General features: G+C 46.5%; 1 protein-coding gene across 1 annotated transcript in view; it reads left to right on the top strand.

The window, feature by feature from the left end:
- jph2 (junctophilin 2) overlaps positions 1-17,298 on the top strand; it is an 82,923-nt gene extending 65,625 nt beyond the window's left edge. The window contains exons 3-6 of the mRNA XM_084332695.1: positions 1,019-1,137; positions 7,262-8,181; positions 14,610-14,710; positions 17,193-17,298. Of these exons, the coding sequence (XP_084188821.1) occupies positions 1,019-1,137; positions 7,262-8,181; positions 14,610-14,690 (1,120 nt within the window). The 3' untranslated portion in view covers positions 14,691-14,710; positions 17,193-17,298. The remainder of the gene's footprint in view (positions 1-1,018; positions 1,138-7,261; positions 8,182-14,609; positions 14,711-17,192) is intronic.
- The last annotated feature ends 5,801 nt before the right edge of the window (positions 17,299-23,099 follow it).

Below are 23,099 nucleotides of genomic sequence, written 5' to 3'. Positions count from 1 at the left end.
TGTCACCATCTGAGGCCATTTTTAAAGACGGATTGGATTGTCCGTGTCAGTGTGGGAGTTTAATCACACCTTTCTGCACAGAGGGTAGTCCAACAACCCATACGGAAAAATAGATGTATGGTAGTTTGATGGTAATTTCTGTTTTACCATGGTACCAGCCGTTGTCTAAATCATTGACCATGGTGCTGCAACGTCATGTATCACCATGGTACCACTTTTGTACTTTAATAATACCACGGTATAATCCAATTTAAAGCATGATACCGATGGTAATATCATTGAAATGGAAGGCCAGACCACAATCAAATAGTGTTGAATTGATTGAATAGCAAATCATTCTCAGCATTGTAGTACCAGATGGTTGGGGTTCGTCACATGTTATAAATACGAGTGTCTGAAAGTTTAGACAGTCACAGGAAAATACGTATCCTTAGGGGTTCCCAAACTCTTTCAGCTCGAGACCCAAAAGAGAAATTTGGTGTTTCCCCAGGACCCAAACTTACAAAAATACATCATGAATTGCCATAACATACATTTATAAACTACTGATAATAAAGAACACAACAAACCATGAATTTCAAATGTACATGAAATGTATTTATTTAATTATAAAAGTACATCACAGCAATAATCAGAGTGTAATGTTAAGTTGCTCACCACCTCATAACATATGTGTACATACAATTTTGTAACACTTTTAAATGAACAAACATGTTCTACTCTCCTTTCTATTTCTCACCCCTTTTTCAACTCTCCATTTCTTACCCCCTCCCTCCGTCCCTCAACCTTAAACCCCAACATTGAGCAACATTCTGATGAATTTGTACTGACTTCTTTTTCAATTCTACTGACCTGACATCATGCTAGAAGGGGTATATAATATTCGCTTCCACCGTGAATGTGAACGGGTAAAATGTGAGGAACAAATTGTTGGATAAAAGCTGTTATATAAATACACCATTTACCTTTCTGATGTTTACAGTGTTGTGTTGACATCATGTGTCCCTGTCCCCCGCAGGACGTCCCACGCCAAGGCGAAGGGAGACGGGGCCGACCAGTCCTCTCAGGCCGCCAACAGCGAGTCCAGCATCGCCAGGGCAGTGGCCCGAGAACTGTCCCCGTCCTTCCACCAGCCAGGTCGGTGCCAAACACGCCAGGGACACTTCCGTCAGTGTTGCCACTATAGCTTTATAAAACGTAATACAAACGCACACAAAAAAGCACTCCCGACAGTGACTCGAGTCGGGAGGTAGAGCAGTCGTCTGGTAATCCGGAAGTTCCCGGTTCGATCCCCTCTCCTCCCGGGCAGCGTGTCGATGTGTCCCTGAGAGCAAGACGACACTTAACCCCTAATTGCTCCTGATGAGCAGGTTGGCACCTTGCGTGGTCGCCTCCACCGTCGCTGTGTGAATGTGTGAGCAAATGGATAATAAAATGTGAGGAATAAATTGTAAAGCGCTTTGGATAAAAGCTGTTAATATAAATGCACCACTTACCACATATCATATATATATATATATTATATGATGATATGTGGTAAGTGGTGCATTTATATTAACAGCTTTTATCCAAAGCGCTTTACAATTTATTCCTCACATTTTATATATATATATGTAAGGGATAATGTATAGCGACAACATTGTCATTGTCGCAAAATAATTGACCGACACAGAGTTTAAAATGCAGAGGCGCCTCGCAGAGGTGTTTTAAACGTCAGTGAAGGTCAATTATTTTGCGACAATGATCGAGTATAGCTATACATTATCCCGCTTATTACATGGCTAACTTACTAACAATATACCTAATTCATTTTACATCGACAAGACGAGATCAAATGCAGACGCAGTTCTGTTCTGTCGCTCCCGCTGTCATCGCCGGCAGCAGCCGTCAGATCCGGCAGGTGTGTCTGATTGGCTGCACTGATGCAGCGTGTGTCAGTGGGCTTGATTGCGAACAGCTGCGCACAGCGGCCATTATTGTTCGGCAGAGGTCCGTTTATCGAGTAATAACGGACCTCTGACGAGCGCTATTGACCAATCACAAGCAAGCATTTCGGCGAATGTGAAAACGCCATGTAATAAATATATATAATTATATGACTCTATAAGAGCATAATATACTAAGGAAACTATGGCCCCAAATACACACTGAGCTGGTGTTGCTGTAAAAATGTACTCTCATACATACACCGGAGTTCACAGGCACTAAACTCTGCAGGGACGGCTTATCTATCAACTTCACGCTGAAAGTCCAGTGCCTCGGTCCCTCTCATCCCCGTCCCGTGGAGCGTTCAGACCCCCCCAGCGAAGAGAACCTTCTGTTTCCAGGAGCTCTCCTCCTGTCCTGTGGCCCTCTGAGAGACACTCCTCACTTTATGCTGAATTGTTGCTGTGTGTGTTTATACTGTATGTGATCCTGGGGGGGGGGGGGGGGGGGGGGGCGGAGCCTCACCACAGTCACCTCTGAGTGGCTAAAAAAAGGAGCGTCTTACTGGTCGAAGAGATCATATCGGTTTCCCCGCAAGTCCTTCGGTCCAGCACGCACATACACTACACACACACAAACACACATACAGTACAACACACATACACTACACACATACAGTACAAACACACATACAGTACAACACACATACACTACACACACACAAACACACATACAGTACAACACACATACACTACACACATACAGTACAAACACACATACACACACACACATGCATGCACACACACACACTCACACAAGCCCCAGAGCCTCATGTGTGCTCTGCTCCCTGTATTCACCCTCAGCTGAGACTCCAGCCTCAGAGGATCCAAACAGACGCAGATAAAGAGCAGTCAGCGCTGAGTCTGTGGTGCCTGCTGTCTGTGGTGCCTGCTGTCTGTGGTGCCTGCTGTCTGTGGTGCCTGCTGTCTGTGGTGCCTGCTGTCTGTGGTGCCTGCTGTCTGTGGTGCCTGCTGTCTGTGGTGCCTGCTGTCTGTGGTGCCTGCTGTCTGTGGTGCCTGCTGTCTGTGGTGCCTGCTGTCTGTGGTGCCTGCTGTCTGTGGTGCCTGCTGTCTGTGGTGCCTGCTGTCTGTGCTGCCTGCTGTCTGTGCTGCCTGCTGTCTGTGGTGCCTGCTGTCTGTGGTGCCTGCTGTCTGTGGTGCCTGCTGTCTGTGGTGCCTGCTGTCTGTGGTGCCTGCTGTCTGTGCTGCCTGCTGTCTGTGGTGCCTGCTGTCTGTGGTGCCTGCTGTCTGTGGTGCCTGCTGTCTGTGGTGCCTGCTGTCTGTGCTGCCTGCTGTCTGTGGTGCCTGCTGTCTGTGGTGCCTGCCTGGGAGGCCTGTCTGTGCTGCCTGCCTGGGAGGCCTGTCTGTGGTGCCTGCCTGGGGCCAAGGCTACAAATGGACCAACAGCCTCTCGCTGAGCCCCGCATTCCTCCACGAGAGATACCGCCAGGGAGATACAGTGTCCAAGTATCTCCTCTGCTTTACTCTCACTCTGGAGGAGAGAGAGAGACCCCTCACTGCAGGGTAACATGTCCCGGTCGTATGGAAGACTCTCACTCTGGAGGAGAGAGAGAGACCCCTCACTGCAGGGTAACATGTCCCGGTCGTATGGAAGACTCTCACTCTGGAGGAGAGAGAGAGACCCCTCACTGCAGGGTAACATGTCCCGGTCGTATGGAAGACTCTCACTCTGCAGGAGAGAGAGAGACCCCTCACTGCAGGGTAACATGTCCCGGTCGTATGGAAGACTCTCACTCTGGAGGAGAGAGAGAGACCCCTCACTGCAGGGTAACATGTCCCGGTCGTATGGAAGACTCTCACTCTGGAGGAGAGAGAGAGACCCCTCACTGCAGGGTAACATGTCCCGGTCGTATGGAAGACTCTCACTCTGGAGGAGAGAGAGAGACCCCTCACTGCAGGGTAACATGTCCCGGTCGTATGGAAGACTCTCACTCTGGAGGAGAGAGAGAGACCCCTCACTGCAGGGTAACATGTCTCGGTCGTATGGAAGACTCTCACTCTGGAGGAGAGAGAGAGACCCCTCACTGCAGGGTAACATGTCCCGGTCGTATGGAAGACTCTCACTCTGGAGGAGAGAGAGAGACCCCTCACTGCAGGGTAACATGTCCCGGTCGTATGGAAGACTCTCACTCTGGAGGAGAGAGAGAGACCCCTCACTGCAGGGTAACATGTCCCGGTCGTATGGAAGACTCTCACTCTGGAGGAGAGAGAGAGACCCCTCACTGCAGGGTTACATGTCCCGACGACAACTAAATAATAGACTGGATATATGACATAATGGAACATGATGGAACAATCAAACCTTTATATCATTGATTTGTTATCCGTTCTTTTTGCCTCGTCTTGTTGTCTTATTGTTGTGATTTCATATGCTGTGTGCTTTTTTTTTGTCGCTCATTTCTGTACGTACACTCGACATGACTGTAAACGACGAGGGGGAGACCTCGGTTGCCTTTCGACTTGTATTTAATTTCAAGGTTTGAAATATAAGCGAGGGCAGAAAATAGAAACCTGGTGGTTTTAATACGTTGCTGGTATCAGGCAGCAGTTGCTGTTTGTACGTCAGCTGTAGCCTCCACAGAGGTCTCTGCACCAGGGCTGTCAGCTGTAGCCTCCACAGAGGTCTCTGCACCAGGGCTGTCAGCTGTAGCCTCCACAGAGGTCTCTGCACCAGGGCTGTCAGCTGTAGCCTCCACAGAGGTCTCTCCACCAGGGCTGTCAGCTGTAGCCTCCCTCCACAGAGGTCTCTCCACCAGGGCTGTCAGCTGTAGCCTCCACAGAGGTCTCTGCACCAGGGCTGTCAGCTGTAGCCTCCACAGAGGTCTCTGCACCAGGGCTGTCAGCTGTAGCCTCCCTCCACAGAGGTCTCTCCACCAGGGCTGTCAGCTGTAGCCTCCCTCCACAGAGGTCTCTCCACCAGGGCTGTCAGCTGTAGCCTCCCTCCACAGAGGTCTCTCCACCAGGGCTGTCGAAATGGGCCAAAAATGACATTCGAATATTCCTTCTAAAAAAAAAGGATGATATTCGACGATATTCGAATATCTATTTTTGCGCATATTTTTATAAAAAGATAAATAATAATAATAAATACAATTAAAAAATATATATATATTGTTTGTTATTTCCGTTGTCGTTATTGTTGTTGTTGTTACTGTGTCCTGTGAAGTCCTGTTTATTGTTGTTATTACTGTATTGTGTTGTCTTGTTTAATGTAAAAAATATATATATGTTAAAAAATATATATATATTATAAAACAATTCACACGCGGTTAGGTGGTCGAGCGGAGATTGCGTTCGTCACCAGCCCCGGAGCTGTGAGCTTGGTTCGCCTGTTCGAATCCAGCTCACAGCTCCGGGGTTGTCACCAGCTTGGCTGGCTGTCTGCACTGATACAATTGGCAGTATCAGAGGGTGGGAGAAGCTGGCGGGGTGGGTCCGGGTCGTTGTAAACAGCGACTCCTACAGTTCGGTCGGGGCGCCTGCTAAGCGCGGATTGGACGTGAGGGGGATAGTGTGGTCCTCCCACACGCTACGCCCTCTCAATGAGAATCCGCGCTGCCAGGTGAAAAGAAGCGGTGATTGGCTGGACGTGTGTCGGAGGAAGCACGTGGTAGCCTCCACTCTCCCAAATGATCTGACTGTGGGGGGTAAAGCGCAGCGACCAGGAAGGGACTGGGAATTGGCATAACGACTAACATTGGGATGGGAGAAAATCGGAGGAAAATGGAGGGAAAAAAAAAAAAAAAAAAAAAAAAAAAAATTCACACAATTCGAATATACATTTTACAATTTTAACAAAAAAAAACAATTCGATTATAAATTTGAGTATTCGTTGACAGCCCTACTCTCCACACTGGAGGTCTCTCCACAGAGGAGGTCTCTCTCTCCACACAGGAGGTCTCTCTCTCCACACAGGAGGTCTCTCTCTCCACACAGGAGTTCTCTCCACAGAGGAGGTCTCTCTCTCCACACAGGAGTTCTCTCCACAGAGGAGGTCTTTCTCTCCACAGAGGAGGTCTCTCTCTCCACAGAGGAGGTCTCTCTCTCCACACCAGAGGTCTCTCTCTCCACAGAGGAGGTCTCTCTCTCCACACAGAGGAGGTCTCTCTCCACACAGAGGAGGTCTCTCTCTCCACACAGGAGGTCTCTCTCTCCACAGAGGAGGTCTCTCTCTCCACAGAGGAGGTCTCTCTCCACAGAGGAGGTCTCTCTCTCCACAGAGGAGGTCTCTCTCTCCACAGAGGAGGTCTCTCTCTCCACACAGGAGGTCTCTCTCTCCACACAGGAGGTCTCTCCACAGAGGAGGTCTCGGTCTCTCTCTCCACAGAGGAGGTCTCTCTCTCCACACAGGAGGTCTCTCTCTCCACACAGTCTTCCTTGGCTGGTGTGGACAGACAGGGTTACAGACAAATATAGACACTCCAGAAATCCATTACTGTCTGTATTTCTCAAACATCCCCTGGTATCTCTTCTCTCGCTGGAACGACCGCAGTTAGGAAACCTGACCAATATTTCGCTGTCGACTAAAGACACACTTGAAAAGAACACTAACCTTCTTACTGTCTTCTACTATCATGCACTCTTCCTATTTTACTAACGTGTCTTTACTACTATGCACTCAACACTGCAGCACTGCAGTCGAGCTCAGTCAATCAAGAGTGAAAACATGTCTCCGTAGTAGTAGTAGTAGTAGTAGTAGTAGTAGTAGTAGTAGTAGTAGTTGTAGTAGTAGTTGTAGTAGTAGTGGTAGTAGTTGTAGTAGTAGTAGTAGTTGTAGTAGTAGTAGTAGTTGTAGTAGTAGTAGTAGTAGTAGTAGTAGTAGTAGTAGTAGTAGTAGTAGTAGTAGTAGTAGTAGTAGTAGTAGTAGTAGTAGTAGTTGTAGTGGTGGTGGTGGTAGTAGTAGTAGTAGTAGTAGTAGTAGTAGTAGTAGTAGTAGTAGTAGTAGTAGTAGTAGTAGTAGTAGTAGTAGTAGTAGTAGTAGTAGTTGTAGTGGTGGTAGTAGTAGTAGTACTAGTTTTACTTCTGTTGGCTACACATTTGTTTACATTTGGATCACAGATTGGGCCTTTCATCCACTGGAGGATACAAATCTTTCGACAGCTGGCGACCATTGTAAAATCTATAGCTTTGCATTCGATTTCTGACCGCCTGACGCTGCACTTACCGTCACCATGAAGTAGCAGAACGGTAATTATGCACACCATTGTGTCGAGTCATGGCAAACCTGATCTGTTTACGTCCTGTTGTACCTGCAGGCCCCGAGTACCTGAAGAAGAGAGTGTTACCGGAGGGCGTGGAGGGCGAGAGCACGGACATCATCCTGCATGAGCCGATGCTGGCCGAGGAGGACCCCCCGCCCACCCCCCCCGAGAGCCCCCTGATGAATGAACTGGACCACCTGATGCCTGGCTCCACCCCGGCCAGAACCCCGTCCCCCAGCCCGGGCATCACCAACCTCCTTCATCCAGGGAGCTGGAACGGAGAGAAAGCCAGTAAAGGAGGCGGCAGTAAGGGTAGCAGTAGAGCTAGCAGCAGGCCTAGTAGTCGTCCCGCCACCCCCTCCGCCGCCCCCGACGACGGCAGGCCCTCTCGCAGCCCCAGCCGCCTGAGCGCCAAGGCCGAGCAGGGTTCTGACCTGGAGATCAAGCCCCTGCAGAAGTTTGACTCCGAGATCGAAGATCCGGAGGCCACCGACGCGCCTGCCGCTTCTACCCCCGTAAATAATGGCTTCCTCTCCCTGGATGAAGAAGAAGAACCGCCAGCGGCCCGCCCCGTGTCCCCCAAAGCAATCACCCCGGAGCCTCCCAGAGAGGCCGAGCTCGAACCTGCACGCGCTCCGTCCGTCCACGAACGAGCTCCCTCCGTCCACGAGCGAGCTCCGTCCGTCCACGAGCGAGCTCCCTCCATCCACGAGCGAGCTCCCTCTGTCCCTCTGTCCATCTCCACGTCCTCTGTCTCTGACACCAAGGTTGAATCCAGGGAGGTGAGTAGACCCAGCAGCCAAGCGGAGAGGAGGCCGTCGCCGAGACGGGAGCCTAGCCCAGCTCCAGCTCCATCCCCAACACCCACGCCGGACCTTGAACCTAAACCAGCCCTGAAGTCAGAGCCCAAAGCGGAAGCCAGACTGCTGAAGACGATAGTGACCCCAAGCACTGAGATGACTGCAGAGTTGGACGTAAGTGATTTAAATGAGCTATGACTTGATTGTGACAAAACTAAATATTATGTGTAGTAGTAGTAGTAGTAGTAGTAGTAGTAGTAGTAGTAGTAGTAGTAGTAGTAGTAGTAATAATAATAGTAGTAGTAGTAGTAGTAGTAGTAGTAGTAGTAGTAGTAGTAGTAGTAGTAGTAGTAGTAGTAGTAGTAGTAGTAGTATAGTAGTAGTAGTAGTAGTAGTAGTAGTAGTAGTAGTAGTAGTAGTAGTAGTAGTAGTAGTAGTAGTAGTGGTAGTGGTAGTTGTTACAAAGGGTCAGATTAAACCGAATATATATATTTACTGCTTGAGATCCCTTGTATAATATTTGTATATCGTTTGATATCCCTTGTATATTCTTCGTATATATACACGGAATATCCCTTTACCTGGGTACAAACCAGACCATAATATTCGTTCTCCTATTGGACAGCGACCCCTAGGCGCCAACGGCCATACCCCCAATGGCAAGTTCAAAGGCAACGCCAAGGCATGTCTCAACATGTCCAGGTTTGCGCAGTAATACGAGACAGAACTGAGGTTGGCACTAGATAATTCACCTTACGTATAAATACGGCGCAGGTGGAAACAGCAGCACTTCGTTCAACGTATCGTTCGTTCATTACTAGTAAAGCCTTCACCACGAGTCAACGACCAAGTGAAGTGAGCAACCTTGCGTCTAAATAGAGCACTTAGAACATGTGCGAATAAGATAGTAAAAGTGTCAGAGTTTAGTGAAGTAACGTCAAGTTCAACCTAGTTTAATGTGACGGATAGTGCACAGGAGAATCTACACCGGCGAATGCAGAACCATTTTCTGGTTGGATTATATTGCTTTGGTACCGTGGCTGCTGGAGCAGAGAACCGTCTACCCCACTATCGTGTGGGATCTACCCCTGTGAGGAGCATCCCTCGAGCCCGCCTCTAGGACCAGAGGCTGGCTAGCTTTCATCCATGCTGTCGAGCATACTGGATTATAGTTGTTGCTTTGTCTGCCGATCAAGGGGAGTACATGTACCGACTCCCGTAGCTGGAGCTTCTTTATTCTTCGTTGACCCAGACTTTGCACCCGAACATTCCTCTACCCCTGCCGGCTTACAACCGGAGGGAACCCCCCAGTGTCTCCAGCTGACTACGAGTGTGCCTTATGTAATTACTATGCTACAGGTGGCGTCAGTTATACCCATCTTACTATTCTCATGGACTTACGCTCTTGACTTACTTTAAGTGTTCTTCGCCTTACAAGCGCAAGTATAATTCTCAATCTGTAACCTACCGTTGCTGCTCTAATAATAATAAATACCTCTAACTAGAACTTTATGTGTCATTGCCGTATTCTTGTGTGGGTGTTCACCAGATATATCTATGTACTGTATGGCCAGTAATTAAAGTACATAACTAAGTAGTGGTTTAATAATACCATACTCTCAATACAGTCAGGGAATTGTACCCCTCAGTTACAATTGGTCCTTCGAGCCGGAGGGTATCAGTGTAATATCTAATATAATATTGATATTAACCATGGCCAGCGGTGAACACTCCCCAAGCGGCTCTCCCAAGCTAGAACGCCCGCAGCGCAGACGTCAGCCACCTCCCTATCTAGAGGACTACGCTGTCAGTCTAATACCTAGCTTTAAACAGACATTAAATGCGGATAAAGCGGATAGTCAAAGCACGTCAAATCCTACCGACCAGGCGACCCGACCAGTAGAGACCCCAGTGGATTCAGACCAAACTGACTCAGCTCACGGGGGGGACCAGGTGGGACATGACCAGACTATACCTCCAGACAACGTCACCGGGAGAGTCCCCGGAGAGCTCCAGGATAAAGAAAGCGCTCCGGGGACAGAACCCGACACACAACCAAGAGAAGAGAAGCGCGCCCAGGAGATGGATCTAGAGGCGCGCCCAGAGAACAGATCTCCAACGAGCACTGTCAGAAGCCGATCACCTCCGTCAGTGTCATCCCCCAGCGAGGCGGACCAGATGCTGGCGCAGGCATTCATCGCCACCCTGGCAGCCTCCACCGAACGCGATCGACTTCAGGGTGAACGCGATCGACTTCAAGCACAGACGCTTAGTGAGCGCGAACACTCTACCATGGAAAGAGAGCGCCTCCAGGCTCAACAGACGAGCGAGCGCGAACAATCTGCAGACCAACGAGAGCGCCTTCACGCGCAACTCCAAGCGCAAGCCCTTAGTGAACGCGAACACGCTGCAACCGAGCGAGATCGCTTCCAGGCGCAACAAAGGAGTGAAGACGACCGCATAAGACTGGAGACCAGACGCCTTCAGACGGAAGAGAACATTGAAAGAGGCCGCGCCGATGCACAGCGCGCCGCCGCCAATGCACAGCGCGACGCCGCCCATGCCAGCGCCAATGCACAGCGCGACGCCGCCAATGCACAGCGCGACACCGCCAATACCCAGCGCGAAGCACAGCGTGATGCCGCCAATGCAGAGCGCGACGCCGCCCATGCCCAGCGCGAAGCAGAGCGCGACCGGCTGCAGGCGCAGATGATAGAACAATTGATTGCCATGGCGACACCCCCTCGCTCCCGGAGATCATCACGACAAGGGTCTAGGGCACCTTCCCCTACCCGACGAAGCGACCCGGGACCCGGCCAACAAGAGGATCCTGTCTACGTCTCCGACCCCCCTCCCCGACCGGTCCATACGAGACCCAGCCACCGGGAAGAACCGGCCTACGTCGCCGAGAGACTGACTAGAAGATTCCAGGCCCTAGAAGAGGAAGAGGAAGAGGAAGAGGAGGAATGTCAAGCCCACCGGCAGCAACGTACTCTGGACCAGGAGGCCCAGTACAGCCCCGACCAGCAGCAACGTACTCTGGACCAGGAGGCCCAGTACAGCCCCGACGTCAGCCCCGAGTCACTGCACTACAAACCCCCGACCCAACTCACAGGTGAGTTTGACGTACAGTCAGCACCGAGGAACAGCACCTGGGTACCCGGCCCCTGGTACCCACCAAGTACCAACCCACGACAACACGTACGGGGAGACTCGCCCAGGAGGCCTCTTCCCCAACGCTCACCGATGTGCCAGCCATCCATGGCATCGTACCTTGGCACACCGACGTTCCCAGACTTTACGCACGAGGACAGAGCACAGTACACGGAATTACGGATGTGCTTAGAGACTATGATGTCCGACGTCCCTGATGAGTCGTACAAATATGCCATCCTCCTCAAGCATCTCAAGGTGCCCAGAGCGCATAATATAGCGCTGGCATACTCCAACTCAAGCACCCCATACTCCGCGGCTCTAGTGGCCCTCGACCAGCGTTATGGACGCATATGGGACTACGTGATACAAGAAATAAGGAATATTGATCGTCTCCCCCCAGCCAAAGACAATAGAGCATTGGATGACCTCTCTATCAAGGTACAATCCCTGGTAGGGATGCTGGGGTCCCAAAAGGAAAAAGGGATACATGAACTATATGCTAACTCTAATGTGGAACGAATACTAGAGAAGCTCCCTCCAGCCCGCCAAGAGCGCTTTCGGCGGCAGAGAGACCACCGTGATCCCGACGGTCCCGAGCCATCCCTCCTAGACCTGGCCGACTTCCTCGCGAGAGAAGTCAGCAGCCTACGACTGGATACGTTCGTGTGGAGTGGACCAAGCCCAAGAGATGGACCTCGGAGATCTAATGATAACCACCGGTCAGTGACTGTTATGCACCAGGCCGAGTCAGTGCCGCAGCACGAGAACCACAGCAACCCCCCGACCAAAGGGGAGTGGAAGATTGAATGCCAGTACTGTGAACAGGAACATCGGCTGTATCAATGTGACACTTTCAAGAAGCTGACCACGGACGAGGTGAGTCAGTGGATCAAAGACCACCGCCGCTGCTTCCGCTGCGCGCGCAGCCATATGGCAGCTGAGTGCCGTTTAAAGAAGAAATGCAGCAAGTGCGACGGCGCCCACTTGGAGGTCCTGCATGACATCAACAAGCGTCCGCCAGGACAACAAAGTGGGCCCGTAACGGTGATGTATCAGGCCGAGGCGGTGGCACCAGTACCGAAGATCCACCAGACCGCCCCCTGGTGTACCGACTGCTACAGCAGACACTGGGAGTCACGGTGCTACTCGGACGACCGCGAGTCGGCACCACTACAGAAGAGCCAAGGCAACCGACCAACAGGAGTGCTCCACATAGACCCCAAGCATAGCGGGACCCCCTGAGTGCTCATCAAAGTGGTCAGAGTGCTCCTGAGCTACGAGGACAAGGTCCTGGACACTTACGCCGTCCTAGACGATGGGTCTGAAAAGACTCTCCTCCTCGCATCCGCCGCAGCCGTCGGTGGACCAGCCCGAGAAGCAGTATAGCATCACCAATGTCTTCACCAGCCACGACATAGGCCTGTCACAGTACACCTACCCCATCCCACAGCTGATGGCGAAGTACGTGCACCTACGTCAACTACCTATACCGCTCATCGACGGCGCCACACCGACCCTGCTCATAGGCTCCGACCACGCGGACCTCATTCTCCCAATTGAGGCGGCCCACATCGGACCCAAAGGATGCCCAGTCGCGGTTCAGACCCGACTGGGGTGGACGCTCCAGGGCCCCCTCTACGGACTTGACAGTCAACCCACGTCTACACGCTGCCTGCACACAAAGGTGAGCGACACAGGCCACTCTCTCGTACAGCCCGTTGAGAGGCTACTGACATTAGACGAGAGGCCGGTGAGAGAACCGTGGGCACAAGAAGAGGGAGTTCCGAACTCCACCCCCCTCAGCTGCGCTCCAAGCGACGTAGCTGACCTCGAACCCAGCACCCCAACCGACTTCTTGATGGGGCGGCCGGAACCGGCCCCTCCTCAGACGGGGTACAGACCAAACAAGAGGAACAGACGGAGGATGTGGAGACACAGCCAAGCACAGCCCAGTATACCCAGGAGGGCCGACCTGCCTCACCGCCACACCCGACCCGTGGCGAGGCTGATAGAGTTGCCAAGGCTCCCTGACTCCCTTGATGACGATCATGACCCACTGACTTTGTAGATTGCCCTAATCCCCACAACAGACATTGAGTAGTTGACAAGACGATTAATCTGTCTTTGCTTTATCTAATTAGGTGCGGACTAATTAGGAGGCGGCTGTTACAAAGGGTCAGATTAAACCGAATATAGATATTTACTGCTTGAGATCCCTTGTATAATATTTGTATATCGTTTGATATCCCTTGTATATTCTTCGTATATATACACGGAATATCCCTTTACCTGGGTACAAACCAGACCATAATATTCGTTCTCCTATTGGACAGCGACCCCTAGACGCCAACGGCCATACCCCCAATGGCAAGTTCAAAGGCAACGCCAAGGCATGTCTCAACATGTCCAGGTTTGCGCAGTAATACGAGACAGAACTGAGGTTGGCACTAGATAATTCACCTTACGTATAAATACAGCGCAGGTGGAAACAGCAGCACTTCGTTCAACGTATCGTTCGTTCATTACTAGTAAAGCCTTCACCACGAGTCAACGACCAAGTGAAGTGAGCAACCTTGCGTCTAAATAGAGCACTTAGAACATGTGCGAATAAGATAGTAAAAGTGTCAGAGTTTAGTGAAGTAACGTCAAGTTCAACCTAGTTTAATGTGACGGATAGTGCACAGGAGAATCTACACCGGCGAATGCAGAACCATTATCTGGTTGGATTATATTGCTTTGGTACCGTGGCTGCTGGAGCAGAGAACCGTCTACCCCACTATCGTGTGGGATCTACCCCTGTGAGGAGCATCCCTCGAGCCCGCCTCTAGGACCAGAGGCTGGCTAGCTTTCATCCATGCTGTCGAGCATACTGGATTATAGTTGTTGCTTTGTCTGCCGATCAAGGGGAGTACATGTACCGACTCCCGTAGCTGGAGCTTCTTTATTCTTCGTTGACCCAGACTTTGCACCCGAACATTCCTCTACCCCTGCCGGCTTACAACCGGAGGGAACCCCCCAGTGTCTCCAGCTGACTACGAGTGTGCCTTATGTAATTACTATGCTACAGGTGGCGTCAGTTATACCCATCTTACTATTCTCATGGACTTACGCTCTTGACTTACTTTAAGTGTTCTTCGCCTTACAAGCGCAAGTATAATTCTCAATCTGTAACCTACCGTTGCTGCTCTAATAATAATAAATACCTCTAACTAGAACTTTATGTGTCATTGCCGTATTCTTGTGTGGGTGTTCACCAGATATATCTATGTACTGTATGGCCAGTAATTAAAGTACATAACTAAGTAGTGGTTTAATAATACCATACTCTCAATACAGTCAGGGAATTGTACCCCTCAGTTACAGTAGTGGTAGTAGTAATAGTAATATTATGATGTAACATGTTATTATTTCATTAGATTCACATTTTATTTTATATTTTATTTAAGGGGCCAAACTCCATAATGATCTGCATGGTGATCATGCTGAACGTTGGCCTGGCCATCCTCTTCGTACACATCTTGTCCTGAGACGCCGTCTGACAACCCAGGTAACAAATGTCATCCACAAGGTGAAAATGTATGAATTGTATGCAATGTATTAGATATGTGTTATGTATACAAAATGTACAAATTATTTCACTGTAAAAGACTCTCTACACTCTAATGATGTATATACTGTATATATATATATGTGTATTCTTACTGTATATATATCTATCCACATCTGTTTGTACATATAATCCTATATCTGTACATATCCCTTACCTGTTACTGTACTTACTGGTTACGCTGCTGGCCAGTACGACTTACTACCATAGTGTCTTTATACCTGTCTCACTGTACATATTAATACTACAACTCTGTACATACATCTGATTAGCACTATTACTCAGTAGAACTAATTTATACATTTTATATTGAGTTTAATCACCTGTACATTGTATATTACTATTGCACTTTACTGTTACATTTGCACTCTTGTTGGATGCCAAGCTTATTTTCGTTGTACTATATTTGTGTGTATGACGACAATGAATCGAATATAATCTAATTGAATCTGAACAGGTGATACTGTGTAGAATTGTATACTAATAAATAAGTAATAATAATAACTTTATTTGTATACCACCTTTCATACAAGAATTGCAGCTCAAAGTGCTTCACAGCAGAAAAAAGACAGGCACAAAATGAGCACATGAAGTGCAGACATATTAGGATCTAACATCCCAATAGGTTGTTTTGTTTATGCTTTGATTCTATGGCATACATATAAAACATATAAAACCAACATAAAAATAGAGCAGCAAAGTAAGACAAATCACAGTTTTTCATATTAGGATCTAACATCCCAATAGGCCTCTCTGTGTACGGTTTGATTCAGTTTTAAAATAGGCAGTAAATAGAATAGACAGAGTAAGAATAGTTAATAAAATAGAATAGACAGTATAATTATGCAGTACTACAGTGCAATATTTTTTTTTAATAAAATAGCCCTCTTACAATACAATAATCTGGTTGAAGCAGGCTCCTGAGTTACTTTACAGGATATGGTTCTGAATTACTTTACAGAACAGCATAGCAGCTCAACTCACTTTGAGTTTATTTACAAAGGTCCGTTCTAAATTACTTTATAGAACAGTCCGAACAACAGGGCAGCTCAACTCACTTTGAGTTTCTTTACAAAGGTCCGTTCTAAATTACTTTATAGAACAGTCCGAACAACAGGGCAGCTCAACTCACTTTGAGTTTCTTTACAAAGGTCTGTTCTAAATGACTAGAACAGTCCGAACAACAGGGCAGCTCCTTCTTACTTTGAGTTTCTTTACAAAGGTCCATTCTAAATTACTTTATAGAACAGTCCAGTCCGAACAACAGGGCAGCTCCTTCTTACTTTGAGTTTCTTTACAAAGTTCAGTCCTAGATGTTTAACAGTTCTGAATTACTTTACATAACAGTTGTTTGAACTACTACTACTACTTGATTGATTGATTGATTGATTGATTGAAAACTTTATTAACAGATTGCAGAATGGGTACAATACAGTACAGCTCAATACACACAATTGTTAAGGGGATGCAGACCAGAGAAAGACTTTCGTCTTGTTTACATCAGGGTCCCCCATTTTCAATTCATCAGGACATATATGACATACATGACATACAGATAGTCAGTACTGCTACATCTATACATTTATGACATACCAGATTTGCAAATACAGTACTGTTTGTGATACAGAAGGAGTCAGGAAAAGGGAGTATATACATTTGACGTAGAAACTGTACATTTGAGGTGGTTGGGGGGGGGGGCACACTGTATAAACAAGCAAAACTGTACATTGTACTACTACTACTACTACTACTACTACTACTACTACTACTACTACTACTACTACTACTACTACTACTACTACTACCACCACCACCACTACAACTACTACTACTACTTCTACCACCACCACTCCTACTACTACTACCACCACCACTACTACTACTACTACTACTACTACTACTACTAATATTACTACTACTACTACCACCACCACCACTACTACTACTACTACCACCACCACTACAACTACTACTAATATTACTACTACCACTACAACAACTACTACTACTAATACTACTACTACTACTACTACTACTACTACTACTACTACTACTACTACTACTACTACTAATACTACTACTACTACTACTACTACTACCACCACCACTACAACTACTACTAATATTACTACTACCACTACAACAACTACTACTACTAATACTACTACTACAACAACTACTACTACTACCACTACAACAACTACTACTACTACTACTACTACTACTACTACTACTACTACTACTACTACTACTACTACTACTACTACTACTACTACTACTACTACTACTACCACTACCACTACTACTAGTAAGACTCTCTACACGTTCCTTCCATACAGTATATGTGGCAGTGAGAGGGGTGATTCCAAAGGACCAATATATTTCCTCTTGTTAGTTGTGTCTGTGTGTTGGTTTCTCTCAGGTCACCAGCAGCATTGGAGAGGGTTGGCTCGCCTCTCCAGCGAGGACCAGGAGAGATCAGAGACGTCGCTGAGAGGAGCCTTATATGGACGCCCTCAGCTCCTCCGAAGGTCCTGTTGGTACGACTGTGTGATGATGCTCTTTTTGAAGCGATTTGTTTTTTTTTGTCTGGAGAAACATCTGGAGTGAAAAGTGAAGGACGGTAGAATGACTAAAGTGACTCAGTGAATCTGAAAAGGATGATGATGATGATGATGATGATGATGAGGAGGAGGAGGAGGAGGAAGAGGAGGGACTTTGGGCACTGTGTGTGTATGTGAAGAGGGGGGAGCTGTATGGTTTTCACTACTACTACCCTGGAGAAGCAGCGTTAGCAGCACGCTATGCACTCTAAGAAGTCTTGGCTAACAGACGAATCACTGTGTGTGTCTTTATTCACTCTAAAGGGCTTTAAACTAAACCCTGTACTGGCGACACCCGTCGGTCAGTGTTCTCACATCACAGCATCAGGTAGATTCGAGAATTTCAGTCGATAACTATGTATTGTAAGTATAGATCTGCTATGATCATCCGTTAGCTGCAGTTTGTCAATGGCTACGTGATCACTGACTGGAGGAATGTTGACAACATAAACTGACTATTGTCTATTCTCTCCATTTTTTGCTTAAGTAGTTCAGATATGAAGACACTTGTGACAGAAAGGTGTGGATGTTTTTTGGGGGCCCTTATGTCATTGTTTTGTTTCTATTTATCAACATTGTTCAAAGCACAGTGTCATTTTGCAATAGGCCCGTCTCAAACCCTGCCTTCTTCTCTTGACTGTTGCTGAAGCGGCGGTTGTGATTGGAGGATGAAGAGAAGAGGGCGGGGTTTGAGATAGGTCAATTATTTCAGTTTTCATGACTGAGTGAGTGTGCAGCGTCATGCTTTTAAGGACAGCCGTGAAGTTATTTCTTAATGTTGTTGACTGACATTGCAATCTGATTGCTACATAAGAAAAAGAGTAAATTATTATTATTTTTGTATCATGCTCTACGCTCTCCATGAAAAGACTCCCAGGGCATATCATACTGAGCTGTTCTGGAAAGGTGATTCACACCATCAACAATTTTTTAACATTGTTCTAATGCATTGTGCAAATGTCCATCTTAATCAGGATTTCTTAATATGCAGAAATTGCTATTTGGCAAACGTGCACCCATGACATAATGTCGCATTGTTTTTTTTGGAAAACGACGAACAGAATATAGTAGGGATCCTAGAGAAGGCTTATGAGTGTGTCTGCTATTCAATATCTGTTTTTCTGTGTATGTAAAGTATGTTTCTTTGGCGTTTGTCATACAATAGGCACCTGGGTGGCTGCGTTTTAATGGAATTATGTACGTTTTGCGATAAGAAAAGCAAACGGATATTCGGAAATCAATATGAATTATAGGGAAGGGCTGAGGACAAGTGAACTTTTTTTTTTTTTTAAAGAAACATTGTATGTTGTAAAAGGGATATTGAATATTATGGACTAACCGGTATATAGTGACTATGCATTGTAAGGTTGGGTGATGTGTTTGTCTGTGAGCAGTTGTTTTTCCTTGTGGATTTCATGGTTTTATGTACGTTTCAATCAACAACACACTCCATATCATTGGACAGCGTCATATATACAGTTATATATACAGTAGGACACGTTCGGCTTTAAAGACAAATATAAAGATTTTCTCTCAACTTTTGTATGCATGAGGGCACTTTGCGTGTGCATCATTTTGTACCTTTTTGAAGTACACACCTTTTCAACAATCAAAATATACTGTTATGTAGGATTTTCTCTTTTTGTGAAATAAATATGAAACCCCATATAACTATTTATTATCCCTGTAGCCGGTGAGATTACCTCAAGATAGTGAGATAGAGAGAAATTAGTAACTCCAGGTCTTACTTCAAGTAGAGCACTGTGAGAATGTGATCATTGGTTCATATTGTACCAAAACCGTAGCTTTGGTTTCAACATTGGGGAGTCACCTTAAGTGGGGGGTCTGGGGGGGGGGGGTCTTCCCCCGGGAAATGTTGAGCATCAAACATTTCCTGCATTCTGGTGTAATATTATGCACCGATTTTCTGCATCAACTCATGGTGGAAATGTCTTTATTCATGTAAAGGAAAAGACATCATTCGGGTACCCGCTGACACAAATATAATGGAATATAATGCAGTAAGGCTCTCAGGCATTCTGTATTGCTTTCAAATATTCATTCTCATGTATTGTTTCTGCACATTCAAAACATATCACACGTGTTTTGGGTCGTCTTTCATATTAGCTATATTTTTTGAGGGGGACAAATTGACCTCTTCTCAATATAAACATGTCCCCTACAGCCCCCCCCCCCCCCCCCCTTAACCTACACCTCTGTATTGTACTTCTAGTTTCCCCTGAATAAATGTAGCGGGTAGATAGTTCGATAGTTTCGATGCAACAGAGAGATCACTTCAGATGAAGGTTTTTTGCCGGTATCCTGGTGACACAAGAGTCTCGAGGTCACAAATTAACCTCAAGACCGACGGCTGTGTGTGTAAAATACAAATACGAGCTTGCAAAAAAAAAGAAACGTGTGAATGAATGCTCCTCATTTGCAGACGACGACGGCATTCACACGTGTCTGTTTAATTCTAAATTAGATTATAAATAAAAATCCCCTATTTTATTTCTGCTTCTCCCTCACACAGATGCAACAGTTTATTTAATGAAATGACTGATGGGTTTATTTCATTGTATGTTTGCCCCCCGATGGTCTGAATTACAAAATGGAAAATGGTAATAAAAATTACTTTTACAAAACTGTGGTCGACGTATTGTTTCTGTTTGTGCAAAGTGAGCATCAACGAGTCGTCACTCACAACCCCATGCCCATACCTGTACTGCCCATCCCCCTCCCCATGCTGCTACGACGGCCAAATTTCCCTCAAGGGGATCAATAAAGGAACATGTTGTCTAACAAACAGTGTCCATTTAACCTGAAATCATCGGGTATATTTGTTGGTACATGCAGCCTCTTTATCAACATGGTCTCTTGGTTTTAACACCTTGGTAGCTCTTGTTTGTTTTAGGTCTAGATGAGATTCTTGTTTGGGGAGGGGGGGGGGGGGGTCCTGAAGACAATTCTTACCCGATTTCACCTCCTATCCAGTATAAATTCCATCTAGTAACCAAGGGAGCAAACATAGTATTTTTAAACACCACCTGTCTGCCAGCCTGACAGACGTCCCCTGCCCCTCCCTCCCATGGTGGGCTATGAATACCAGACCCTCTTTTAGAGCAGGGCTGTGGACTGGGTCCGTCTCAGACCCCTCGCGTTGCTGTACATATGTACATGGAAAGAGCAAATCACCCCTCAAATTAGCAACACATTATTGGACCTCATTTAGTGGGGGATTTCTGTACAACGTCATTGGTTGATGGAAATGTATCCTGGTATGATATGATTGTAGTTGACATTAGTCCAACCAAGACTTGCCACAACAGCCAGTAAGTACCATGATAAACAGTGCACACACGTGTAGTAATCTAATCCAGACTTACGACAGCCAGTAGTAATAATAATAACTTTGTTTTATATAGTGTCTTTCAGAAGACCCACGGTCGCTTTACATAGGGGGGGGGAAATATCAAAAGTAACAAACATAGTGGACAGACACAACATACAAAGTGAGAAATTAGGGGTTAAAGGCCAAGTTGAGTTTTTTTTTTATGAGTCCAGAGTTGGGGCGTTGCGGAGTTCTGCGGGGAGGGAGTTCCAGAGGGTGGGAGCTGCCACACTGAAAGCTCTGTCCCTGAAGTACCATGATAAACAGAGCACAGGTGTAGTAATCTAACCTAGACTTGCAACAGCCAGTACCAGGATAAACAGAGCACAGGTGTAGTAATCTAACCTAGACTTGCAACAGCCAGTACCATGATAAACAGTGCACAGGTGTAGTAATCTAACCTAGACTTGCAACAGCCAGTACCATGATAAACAGTGCACAGGTGTAGTAATCTAACCTAGACTTGCAACAGCCAGTACCATGATAAACAGTGCACAGGTGTAGTAATCTAACCTAGACTTGCAACAGCCAGTACCATGATAAACAGAGCACAGGTGTAGTAATCTAACCTAGACTTGCAACAGCCAGTACCATGATAAACAGAGCACAGGTGTAGTAATCTAACCTAGACTTGCAACAGCCAGTACCAGGATAAAAAGTGCACAGGTGTAGTAATCTAACCTAGACTTGCAACAACAGCCAGTACCATGATAAACAGTGCACAGGTGTAGTAATCTAACCTAGACTTGCAACAGCCAGTACCAGGATAAAAAGTGCACAGGTGTAGTAATCTAACCTAGACTTGCAACAGCCAGTACCAGGATAAACAGAGCACAGGTGTAGTAATCTAACCTAGACTTGCAACAGCCAGTACCAGGATAAACAGAGCACAGGTGTAGTAATCTAACCTAGACTTGCAACAGCCAGTACCAGGATAAACAGAGCACAGGTGTAGTAATCTAACCTAGACTTGCAACAGCCAGTACCATGATAAACAGTGCACAGGTGTAGTAATCTAACCTAGACTTGCAACAGCCAGTACCAGGATAAAAAGTGCACAGGTGTAGTAATCTAACCTAGACTTGCAACAACAGCCAGTACCAGGATAAACAGTGCACAGGTGTAGTAATCTAACCTAGACTTGCAACAGCCAGTACCAGGATAAACAGAGCACAGGTGTAGTAATCTAACCTAGACTTGCAACAGCCAGTACCAGGATAAACAGAGCACAGGTGTAGTAATCTAACCTAGACTTGCAACAGCCAGTACCATGATAAACAGTGCACAGGTGTAGTAATCTAACCTAGACTTGCAACAGCCAGTACCAGGATAAAAAGTGCACAGGTGTAGTAATCTAACCTAGACTTGCAACAACAGCCAGTACCATGATAAACAGTGCACAGGTGTAGTAATCTAACCTAGACTTGCAACAGCCAGTACCAGGATAAAAAGTGCACAGGTGTAGTAATCTAACCTAGACTTGCAACAACAGCCAGTACCAGGATAAACAGAGCACAGGTGTAGTAATCTAACCTAGACTTACAGCATACCAGTACCATGATAAACAGAGCACAGGTGTAGTAATCTAACCTAGACTTGCAACAGCCAGTACCATGATAAACAGAGCACAGGTGTAGTAATCTAACCTAGACTTGCAACAGCCAGTACCATGATAAACAGTGCACAGGTGTAGTAATCTAACCTAGACTTGCAACAGCCAGTACCAGGATAAACAGAGCACAGGTGTAGTAATCTAACCTAGACTTGCAACAGCCAGTACCATGATAAACAGAGCACAGGTGTAGTAGTCTAACCTAGATTTACAGCATACCAGTACCATGATAAACAGTGCACAAGGGGTAGTAATCTAACCTAGACTTGCAACAACAGCCAGTCCCATGTGAGAGCTAACAATTTAAGTTGTACAACACTGCCCTCTAGCCATGGAAGTGATGTATGTGAAAAGGCTCCAATTCAAGCCAGTATACCAACAAAGATCCAAGGACTTACGACAAAAAGGGCTTTCTCTTAGGGCCATTTGAGACCTTTTCGGGAACAAACCGATGGTGACCTTGGATTTATTGACGTTGGTAAAAAATTCTATTGTTCATATAATGTACCTCTACAAAGCTCTTTGGGTGTTCCAATTTTTTTTTATGTACGTTTAAAGAAATGCTTTCAATTAAATTGTTCATTAGTTTTGTTCTATAGTATGTGGAGATAAAAATAAAAGGCTCAATATTGCAAAACTCTGAACATAGAACCTTATAATGCAAAGCTGTAGTCTAACAACTTAAGACTTGCCACAGCCAGTACCATGACAAACATTACACAA

Source organism: Notolepis coatsorum (genome assembly GCF_963971535.1).
Source record: "Notolepis coatsorum genome assembly, chromosome: 17".
NCBI classification, from domain to species: Eukaryota; Metazoa; Chordata; class Actinopteri; order Aulopiformes; family Paralepididae; genus Notolepis; species Notolepis coatsorum.
This window is presented reverse-complemented; position numbering and strand designations above follow the sequence as displayed.